General features: G+C 59.3%; 1 protein-coding gene across 8 annotated transcripts in view; it reads right to left on the bottom strand.

Annotated features, from left to right (window-relative positions):
- Positions 1-7,318: 7,318 nt before the first annotated feature.
- The window catches only part of DGCR2 (DiGeorge syndrome critical region gene 2), a 73,577-nt gene continuing 69,694 nt past the window's right edge, over positions 7,319-11,201 (bottom strand). For all 8 annotated transcript variants that reach the window (XM_016120129.2, XM_016120128.2, XM_036220144.1 and 5 more), the window contains one exon: positions 7,319-10,046. In XM_016120129.2, the coding sequence (XP_015975615.1) occupies positions 9,790-10,046 (257 nt within the window). In that variant the 3' untranslated portion in view covers positions 7,319-9,789. The remainder of the gene's footprint in view (positions 10,047-11,201) is intronic.

Below are 11,201 nucleotides of genomic sequence, written 5' to 3'. Positions count from 1 at the left end.
CCTCCTGCCTCTCACAGCCACTTCTGCTGGTCTGCAAATCTGGAGTCTTCCCTGAGCCCTCTCCCACCCTCCGGGCCTCCTGGGGATCTTAGGGGTCTCCTTCATTTTGCAGATGAGGACTTAATTCGAGCTCAGAGAGGGCAGGGCCAGAGGGTCTTGCAGACTGGCTCCGAAGGCTAGGGAAGAATTCAGCGCTCTTTTGTCAGCAATATTTTAATTACTGGGGGAGGGGGCGGGGAACGGTTAATGGTTAACGAGGCTCAAGGGATCAGCAGAGCCAGATGCTGGAGGTCCCACAAGGCCAGGTGACTCAGCAGGAATGGGCGGGAGGTCTGAGGGGTTGAAAGAGTGCCAAGTTCTCATCTTCCCTGCACCTTCCAGAGAGACAGGCTGCAATGAATGAATGAGTGAATGAATGAATTAACAAATAGACGGAACTCGGGCCCCTTTACAGGGGCTTGGGGCCAGGGGTGCCAGAGAACAGAGCCCACAGCATTCCTCCCTTCGCCCCCCACACACCAGGAGCTGCATAAAGGCTAGGCCCCTATGGGCCCTGGGGACACAGGTCCCAGTGGCCGTTTTGCCATCTCCCCTCCCAGCCTAGCCTAGATCCATGCCTGGCCCTCCCTCCTCACAATTTGCTGGGGAGGCCCCAGGGCACCCAGTCCTAACTAGCCCCTAGGGTGCAGTAACAACCACATCCTGAGTGCGGGGATACCGCCCTCCAGAGGAGCCCACAGTGCACTGCCCATGACCCCTTGCTGGGTGCATGGGTGAAGGCACCAGGCACTGGGGTGAGGAAGGACTGGATACAATGGTGAGGGGCTCCCACAGAAGGTGGCAGGGACAGGAAAGGCAGCAGGGATGGCCATAAGGGTCTTAAATACCAGAGGGGGTGCACAGGCTGCCCTGAGTGGGGGCGCGGATAGGGAGGTCTCAATGCACTCTGAACCCTCAGCCCCAGACTCCTTCACAAATCTACTTCCTCATCCAACATCTGGCATGATTAGCACCACTGAGGACCGTGTGACCCAGCCCTGTGCTCAGGGACCTTTTCGTAGGTCCAGGTGGACAGAGAACGGAGGGCCACTTAAACAGATTGTGAGGGGTGCTGTGGGGGAGGGGCCTAGTTGGTGTGTGGTCCTCAAGGAAGGCTGCCCCTCAGAAGTGGGGTGAATGGGATCTGCCAGGCAAATGGGAGTGGTGGGGGACGACATCCCGACATTGACATTCCGGGCAGGAGAATTGGCCAAGCAAAGGCCCAGAGGGGTGGAGAAGGTCATTGAGTTACAGAGGAGGTTAAAGAAGGTATGTCTGGACACCGTGGGAGATGGGCGGGGACCTTCAGTGCCTCCTGAGGGCAGGGCACGGTGCAGAGCAATGGAGATCTCTGAAGAGCTTGAATTGCCCATGCCCAGGATGGATTCCTGCAGCTGTGTGCGGACTGTGGGGGATGAAGGAGGGAGTTAACAGTGGCTTGGACTTGGAGGTGGTCCTACCTAGTGAGGAGGGCTGCCTAGGTCAGTGTGCCTTTCCCTGACTGGGATGCGCACAGGCGGCCTTCAGTAGAGGATGCGAACTGAGTTCTTGACTGGGGTGTGGGTGCCCAGGCTTCTGCAGCTGTTGCTCCACGTCCTTTCACCTCTGCCCAGAAGCTGGTCCAAACCCCTCGTTGGGACCCACAAACAGCCTGACTCAGGGCCCCTTAGGGCTCCGTCCCGGTGGGTCTCAGCCTTGCTGGGGTTCCCCGGGCCCCAGGCAGAATCCTCTGAGACCTTGGTCGTTCCCCACAGCCATCCCTGGGGCCCCCTCCACGGCGCGTCGCCCGGGCCCCAACAGTCGCTAGGCTGCGGGCTGAGCCTCTCGGCCATGCCTGGCGTTGGTAGCGCTGGCGGTGGCGGCGACAGCGAGATGGCAGCGGAGCCCGGGCGCTCGTGGGCCCAGGCGCGTAACGCGTACGGCGCGAACGAGGCACTGCGGCGAGGCGTGGGCCGCCGGCGAGACCCCGGATCGCAGCCCAACGGGCCGGGCCCTGAAGAAGCCCGCGCCCCAGGCCGCCTGGCTCGCCTGCGGGGCCAGCTCCGGGCCGAGGCGGAGGCACGGGCTGACGCGCCCCGGCTGCTGCGGCTGGTGGAGCGCGCTGCGGCCGGGGCCGGAGCGGCGGGGGCCGAGGCGCGAGCGGCGGGGGCCGGGGAGCGGGCGGACACGCGCAGCCGCGGCTCCGTGTGCTCCGTGTGCGGGGAGCCGCGCGGCGGGGCCACCTACCCGGCGGGCGTCCTGGAGGTGAGCGAGCGGCGGTTGCAGGAGGGCCTGGCGGCCGTGCGCGCGGAGCTGGGCGCGGGGCTCCAGGCGCTGCGCGCGGAGCTGCGGGCTGAGCTGGACGCTCTGCGCGCGCTGCTGCCGTCCCCGCCGCCGCCGCCCGCCCGCCGGGAGCCCCGCACTGTCGCCCGCGCTGCGCCCCGAGGGCCTGCCCTGCTGCGGGCTCTCGGCACCATGAATGCCCTGGCCGCTGTCACCAAGCCCACCGACGACGCCTCGGACGGCCCCGCCGATGGCGCGAACCCGGCTCCTGCCCGGAAGAACCTCAAGAAGACGCCGGTGCCGCCCCGGGCTTCGCAGGGCGGTGGGGACTGAGCGCGGGCGCGCGGAGGGTGGCCAGGGGCGCGGTGCTGGAGGCGCCGCAGGCTGGAGGGGCGAATGGACAGATCTGACCCCTCATGGAGCCTGGCTGGGAGAGGAAGGGTCCTAAGACGTCTGCGAGCTTTCTAGTATCGGTTGTGGGAGGCGTGGGATGGCGGCTGGGAAGTGCGGACAGCTTTGCGCAGCTCATGAACACCGCTGGAGACTGAGTCCGGGTTGGAGTAGAGCCTCCTCGGTCCGGGAGGGCAGGAGGGAGAGCTCCTTAGCCTAGGTGGAGGGTTTTGCGGGGTTTTGTGTGTGCGTGTGCTTTTTTCTTTAAGACCCTTGAGGAGGAGGCAAGGCCTCCTTGCACTGGGATATAGAGTGTGACCCACACACCAAGCAGCAGACAATCGTGTGACACCTGGACTCCGTTATCACTCAGATCAGTGTCACCCGGATTTATAACCACATTGCATGGGATACCAACTGGATAGCAGCCTGGCTCTGGCCAGCGTCCCTCTGCTGACGGCCAGACCCAGCGTCCACAGAAAAGCCGCCTGGACACAGACCATCTGGGCAGCAGCCACACCTGCAGCCTTAGCTTCGCTCTGGACAGTGATACCTAGGACACATAGCCCTTAACTTAGACTCACCACAGAGTCTCCCGGACACCGGTGTCTCTCCAGGAAGTGTCACCTATACTCAGATTCCACAATCTAACTTCCCAGAGTGTCACCTGGGTGTGGTTTCACTAGCTGTCCCTGTCGCCAGGACCCATCCACCCAGTGCAGCCTGCAGTGGATCCTGGAACCAGCGCTTCTCACCACCTGGCCTTGGGGAAACATCAGTTGGAGTCTTCATTTAACCACTCACAGTGACCTGGTGCCAGCTCGTTTTTGGAATAAAATGTGAATTTTAGGCTTTAGCATGTGGCATTTCTAGAACCTGCTAGTTTTTCTCCTTCCATCTGACCAGGGGTTTCAGACATAATGTATAGGTTGGGAGTGGGGGCAACTTCTTCCTGTGAGAGGGATCTGGGGGTTCTGGATGGGACTCTGAGTCTGGCTTGTGGTAGGGTTGGGGAGGGTTGCGAAGGCGTCTCCCTGTTGCATGGACAGGCACATTTTAACCTCAGTGTGGTTAAGGCCAGGAATCCTGCTTCCACGAGAGAAGCATGGCGTCCCAGTCCTCTTCCTCTTGCCTTCAGCTACATGAGTCCAAGGTCACTCTGTGAGTCATTTACTGCAGGAAAGTTCTCGTGTCTAGATTCTTAGGGTCCCTGCCAGAGCCCCAGGCCCAGCAGAACCCTGAGCACAGAGGATGAGCACGAGGGCCAACGGGTGGGTGTGGGGAGGGGTTGTTGCATGGATGGAGGTGCAGGAGGTCAGATGTTGTGCCTCCCAAGAGGCTGCTGCTGTGGTTGGAATTCTCCATGTGGGTGCAGGGTGGGAGCCTGGGGGCCCACCCTGAGGCAGGTCTGGAAATGGGCCACCTGAGGGTACAGAGCAGAGAAAGGTCAAGACGCAGACAGGCCAGGCTGTGGGAGGGCAGCTCAGCCCAGGAGAAAGGAAGCGGCTCCGCCTGCACGTGCCCAATGGACACCACGTCCTTGACAATCCAGGGCACCACCGGATCGCAGCCAGGCATGGTCAGTGACACAGCATCGTGGCAGTGGCGTGAGAGGCAGAAGACACCTGGCAGCAGCTAGGTTAGCAGACAAGTCAACAACAGAGTCAGAGACGCCTGGTAAGTGACAGAGGCGGGATTGGAACCAGCCTCCCTGGTGACGGAGGCCGTGCTCAGGGCCTGTGGAAGCGCAGCTGCAGTGGGCGGTAGGCAGGCGGGGGCAGCCCAGTTCCCACATCCCCAGAAGCCTCTGCGGGCCAGTGTCTACACTGGAGTAGCACTGATGGTGAGGGTGCACGTGACGCCTCTCTCTTCCCCTACCTACAAGCCTTGTGCCATTAGGGCTCCCCTCAGGCCAGTCTGCTCTGTGGAAAGAGGACCCACTTGGTGTCCAGGTCCCTCTGTTGACCAGTGGGGTGGGACTCCAAGGACTGCAGTGGAATCTCCACCCTGCATGCAGTCCTGACCCACCACAGCTGTGTGTGACTGTGAGGGCTGTGACTACTTCCAGGGCATGCTGGCACCTGACTCATGGTCCTGGGGGCAATGGCTGACTGCTGTTGGTAGGGGTCCTGCCCCATTGGGGGTGTCTGGACCCACGTCTGTGTGGGTTCCTGTGCCGTTTCCGAAGATTTTGATTCCTGTGTGCATGTGCGTGTTAATGGCAGGGTTCCCATCCTTGTGTAGAGGTGTTTAACCCATGACTTCTATTCGTGGAGGTTTCTGATTCCTGTGCATGTGGGGTCTTTGACCCTTGAAGTGTGAGGGTTTGCTAACTCTGTTCTGACCGTTTGCTGACCTATATGGCCATTATTTAGGATCCGTGGGCCTGGAGGTGCTGAATCATAGCTTTGGAAGATAAAGGATCCAAGCGTGGGGTCACACTGGACCGTGTGAAGGTCAATGTTGATGGAGAACTGGGCTGAGCCCCACAGGCAGGGGCCCTCTCCTTCCAGTGGGTGAGGCCCGAGGAAACGAGATCTGGGGTCTGTGGGGGTGGTGATCTGGGAGACAATTTGGAGGTATACAAAGGAAGGTGTCCCTCCCTCCCTCCCATACATAACCAGAGAAAAGTTCAGCTCCCCACTCTCCCAACACAGACAGGGTGCGACTACCACCCCTGCCCCAACCTGGCCTGGCCACAAAGCTTATACAGGCAGACACCACCTGACCTAGGCCATTCTCAGTTAGTCACCCAGGGAATGAGGGCAGAGGGTCTCCTAGCACATGGTCACACACCCACTGGTGACCTCTACCACCCACTCAGATGTGAGCTGGCCACACAGACAGGCTTACAAGCAGCTTGGCACACAGCAGGACTGGAGATCACAGCAGCCATGGACATGGACACATACACAGAGGGATGGTCACATGCATGCTGCCTGGTGTCCAGTTAGTTGCTGTGGCCCAAGAACCCACAGAAACCACAGAGGTGCAACATGCTGACCGTCTTGGGGCTATGAATGCACCAGACTGTCTAGTGGCCCAGGACACAGACCCATCCCAGTTTCATACAACACTGTCCTCACCACACTTCGGGGCGTGGGAGTCATAGCTCCAAGTGCCTGCGGACAGTGGACGGGGGACCGAGCTGAGGGAAAACCATCAGGGTCCTTTCTGAGCTCCATCCCAGCCAGGGTCCAAGAATGGGAGCGCAAGGCTTAGGCCAGGAGCCGCCTGCGCAGACCGAGCTCTCCCACGGCCCCAACCTCAGTATCTCCTCCTTGCAAGGAACTCCCCAGTATTGGGACTTAACGGGGGCAGAAGCAGCAAGGCAGAGTCCCAGGGCTCACCCTCCACTCCCACCACCAGCGCCACTGCAAGGAAGGCGGGTGCAAAACTGGGTGCCCATTCTGTGGCCTCTGGAAAAGGGCAGGAGGGGTGGTGCCCAGGTACGGCCACCTGCAGGGAAGAGGGAGCTCTGGGCTCGCCGGGCTGATCCCAGGGCCTCCTGCCGGTAACAGGCTCCAGCATTTCCCAGCGTTAAATGCTTTACGTGGATTCCCCCAATTAACCCTCCCAGGAGGGGGAGCTACAAAGATGCCCGTTTGCAGATTAGAAAATGAGGACTGGGGATCAGGAGTGACAAGAACAACAGCAGGGACAGAAATTCAAGGGGCAAGGTGCCTTGGAGCCCAGTGCCCTTGACTTGAGGGCTTGGGGTGGAGAGGGCATAGGAGGGAGTCTCTCCCGTCTGCCGAGGGCCTGGGATACCCCCTAGACCATAAGCCCTCCTACCCAGGCCCCTGCTGACCAGGCGCGGTGTGAGATGGAGCCATTTCCGGCTGCCCCCATTGGAGGACCTCTCCATCAACGGGTCACCGTGAAGTGCAGCCCACCCCCTTCATCCAGCCCAAGTGGGAACTCGACTTCCTCAGCAGCTCTAGAAGGGACCCCGGGTGGGAGCGGAGCCTCAGTTCATTCTCCTGGAAAGCGTGGCTGATTTCTCTGCCTCTTAGTATGACCAGGAGAGAAGGGGACACTGTCTGGAAAGGGATGTGAGCACCAGCAGGTTGAGTGCACAGAGGCAGGGTGGGTGGGGGTGGGGTACACCTCTGCACCGGCATCTCCTTACAATCTCCAGGTTGGGCTCTTCCCACTTTGGGGAAAGCGGACAGCCCCTACGTAGTGGCTGGGCACTGTCCACAGTGCTGACGACACCCAGGGTGCCTAGGACAGCCTGCTGCCCTGCAGATGTGTTCAGGAATGAAGTTCCTATTCCTGCCAGAGGACCCACCCATTCCTTTCCAAACCATGATCTCTTCCCCAACCCCACTTGGAGCACTTGGGCCAGGAGGCTGAATTAGGAAGGCCAGCACAAGGACCCGTCCAAGGTTGAGTCCCCTTGGTGCTCTCTTGTACCTCCTGCCTTCCTGTATCTGAATCATGTACCAGGAAATTATTGAAAAGATCATCGTATAAGAACGGAAAGGAAAAGACAGAGGGTCTCAGTGCCCTGAGCCTGCCCCTGGCTTCCACACATGGCCCAACTCCCCCATCCACCCATCCCCACACCCATGCCTTGGCCCTAACTTTGCCAGAGCCTCTCACTCTACCAAGACTAACCATGTCTCTTCCAGAACACAAATTTATTTGGCATTTGGATGAAATGGTTCTCACAGCATCTTAAGGATTAGTGTCAACCCAACCAAAAATAAACCCAAACTAAAAACCCTTAGTGAAAGGAAAACATAAAAAACAGGCATTGAGACAACGTACAGATTTAACATCCACCTCCACCAGGCAGGTCAGGTCTTGGGGAGGAAGCCCTGCCCGAGAGCTTGGACTGTTCCTCGTGGGGCCCAATGCATGTGGGGCGGGGCCCTGCCTCTCACAGGAGCACAAGAGTTTTAACCAGGGTTGGACCATGGAGCACAATCAGATTTTATAAAAGGTGGTGACCGGGCGGGAGGCAGGGAGGAATGGGCAGACCCCAGTTTCCCCCTCACTACCTCCCTCCAGCAGAGTTTGGCTACTGGGGCACCAACTCCTGGAGACACACTCTCAGACAGAACCCTAGCCAGTCCAGAAGCAGGCCCACTCTCTGGAGCCCCCATGGTCTGTTTGCTTTAGGCCACCCTCTCCTCAGGGCCTATGTGCTGGACCGTTCCCAGTAGTCCCTCATTCCCACACATTTCGTCCAGCCACCCTGCCCTGTACACATGGCCAGAGACACAGGCTGGAAGAGACCCTGGGCTGTGGGGTCCCAGCCCTATAGGGCTGTTGGGGTGGTCACCCCAAAGCAGGCCCAGTCAGGACCCACACCTGGTAGCAACAAGACCTGTGAGTGCTGCTCTGGAATTCAGCTGTCCTGTGCCTAGCATATGTTGGAGGCATGACAAGCTTCCTGCTTTATCTTAAGCAGCCAGTGGGGTACATGTGCCCAGACGCCACTCTCAAAGTATCAGTCCTTTGGCAAAGGGGGCCTCCTGTAGGCTGAGCCCAAAGATGAGTTCAGTGACAAAACACGTACCTCCAGCCAGCTCTGTGGAGCAACTCAAAAATCTCATTCCACACCTGGAGAAAACGTACTTCCAGTTAGAATACGAGAACACACCTAGAACTAGACTGTGCCACTGAGGTCTGTCACCACAAAGCACCACCACGGAAGGACCCACTTCAAGTCAGCCCTCCCCTTGCCGCATGCTGGTCTGGAAAGGCTGCAAGGGGGACCAGGAGCAGGCCTCTGCACTCTGACGAGGGGGAGAGGCACGGACCTGGCCCAGGAAGGCAAGGCCCAAGTTCCTGTGTTACTGCCACCACCTGCAAACACTTGGACACATACACACACACACACGGACACACACACACACACACACAAAGATCCAGACAGTCAACGTAGAAAAGATATGGATGTGCTGAAAATCGCACAGAACCCGCTTAATCTCCAAACCTCAGAAACGGTAAAAGTCCCATGTCAGGAGACAAGACCACTGCCCAGGAACAGGCAACAGGGTCCCTCGGTCAAATGGCCCCCGGGCAGGGCACCCAGCACTGTGCTGCTGAGGACAGGAAGGTGGCATGCAGTCACTGGGCACTCTGCTCTAGTGGTGGCGTGCAAGAAGTGGACTTTCGGGAGATGGGCAGAGCCCAGAATGTTAGTTACAGCCACCCCTCCCCCCAAAGAAATAACCCTTTATGGCACGAACAAGGTGGGGGTGGGTGTAGGCCAGGCCCAGGGGCAAATTCAACAGGAAGGGGGCTCCAGAAGGTAACAGGCAAGAGCCAGTTAGCCCCCAAGCCCCAGCAGAGGGTCCAGGGCCAGGACACTCATGCATAGCTAAGAGCTTCTGCCCAACTCCAGAGCTGCCTTCTGGGGGAGCCATGCACAGCAATGCTGAGGAGGAATCCGATAGGGTGAGGCCAGAGCCTCCTGGCACAGGAATGGGCTTCGCAGAGCCCAGCTAGAAAGATAGAGTGGAGAGTTCGACCTCCTTCCAAGCTTCCCTTCTCAGGGCTTTGGGCACCAGAGACCAAGGCCAGCCCCCAGCCTAGGGCAGGGTCACCTGCCATGTTCACAGCTGGACTTGTGGGGGCCATCCCCAGAGAAACTATTGTAGCAACCTCCAGACCCACCGCAAAGACGATCCTGACAGTCCACAAACACCCCGGAGCCAGAAGTGCAGCCCCGGGGCTCGGTGGCTGGGCTGCAGACTCCTCTGGGTGGTGTGCTGCAGTGAGCAAGCCCACCAAAGCCAGGTGTGATCTGGCCCCTGCCCAGGACCACAGTGACTTCTTTGTTCCCTACTTCTGAAACGTGTGGTTTGAATAAACTTTGTCATTCTTCTGCCATTTAAAAAGAAAAAAGCAGTGACCCAAAGCTATGCATGTCTTTGAAGCCCTCAAGGAGACTGGGTGCAGGTGCCTGCTCCCTCGGAAGGCTGGCACAGTCTCTGCACTCACACACACGCCTTCGTGGGGCGTACGGCAGTGCAGCTGGGTCCAAGCTCATGCAGGGGCCCCTCAAGTCTCTACAAGGATCAGTTTTCTTGACAACGAAAAGGTGCTCCCTGCGCCTCAGGGCCACAGGCCGGGCATCCTCTACACCACGGTATTGAGGGAGCTGCGGCTGTGGTGACCACCCCCTGACGGTGCCTCTGTGGCTGGGGCACTCCCCCTCTGGGCGGGGTCAGGGGGCTCGAGCAGGGCGCTGCTGCTGTCGGCCGAGTTGTTCAGGTCTGCCAGGGAGGCCCCTGCAGCGGGCAGAGGCTGCTCCAGGTGCCGGGGTGATGCACCTTCACTGTCACCGTCCCCTGGAGTCGGTGGACCAGCCTCTGCTGGCTCAAAGGCATTGTCATCTGCAGAAAAAGAGAAGGGTGTCAGCAGGGCAGTGGACACGGGGAAGAGGGTACAAGGACAGAACGAAGAGATACTCCCCCTGCCCGAATGCTGCCACCACTGCTAGGGGTCTGCCATGCTCACCCCTCGCCCTCCCAACAGTGGCAGGCTGTGGTGCAAGGTGCAGAGTGACAGCCACGGGCAAGCCCTGGTATGTGGTAGGGGAGAAAGAAACCCTCTCACATTCAGTGGGGGTCAAAGCAGGGGTCACTGGGCTGCAGGTAGATGGATGGAAGTGTTCACAGCTCCCAGCCTAGGAGCTGCGGCTGGAACACGGGGATGAGCATGAGCACGAGAGATGGGACCAGAGCAGCCGGCCCTGCCGCAAGCTCAGGTCTGACAGAGGCTCTGTGCAGCCCACTCACTTCGCCGGACCACTCCACATCACCACAGGCTCCATCTCTCCTTCAGCTCAGGGCTTGGAGCCCAATATGTGCCCCTCCCCTGGTCAAATGCTCAAGGCCCGAGGAGTCCTGTTGCCCTGCCCTGGGATCACTTGCTCCCCTGCAGCTCGGTTCGTGGAGGCTCTGAGCCTCGTAGCTCCCCAGCAGCATCCCTGGCAGGAAGCTCATTCTACTCTGGTCCCCATGACATGACAATCTGTCTTGAGAGCCAGGGTCAGATCCAGATCTCTCCTATGCAGGCGGACCACACAGGAGCGGTGCCAGCTAACCGAATGAATAAACAGGACCAAGAACACGGCAGTGCTGGCCTGACGGCGCCACCCTGCTGTGCTGTGCGGGTATGCAAGGAGCCGGCCGCCTCGAGGTGGGGCACTGCCTACGATGCATGGCAGGGGTGCGTGTGAGTTTCAGAGTGTGATGCACAGGAAAAAGGGGTGGGGCGTCTGCACCATACACAAAGGGTTGGGACAAGCCAGGCGATGGGCAAGGCTCCTGCATTTCCTTCCTTGCTGCACAGCCTTGAGAAACAAACTCAAGGAATCAGCCCAACATCACAGAAACAATGCCTGTTCCCCTGTCACAAAACTGCCTCAGGATACGAGGGGACGTCGAGGTGGTACCTCTTCAGTTTACCACATAGGTACATGCATCTTTACAGCCCAGCAATCACCTGCATGTGCAACCCTGTGAAGAGCTGCCCATTGATGGGTG

Source organism: Rousettus aegyptiacus, unplaced genomic scaffold (genome assembly GCF_014176215.1).
Source record: "Rousettus aegyptiacus isolate mRouAeg1 unplaced genomic scaffold, mRouAeg1.p scaffold_m13_p_5, whole genome shotgun sequence".
Lineage (NCBI taxonomy): Eukaryota > Metazoa > Chordata > Mammalia > Chiroptera > Pteropodidae > Rousettus > Rousettus aegyptiacus.
Note: the sequence above shows the minus strand (reverse complement) of the source record. Positions and strands in the feature narration are given on the sequence as shown.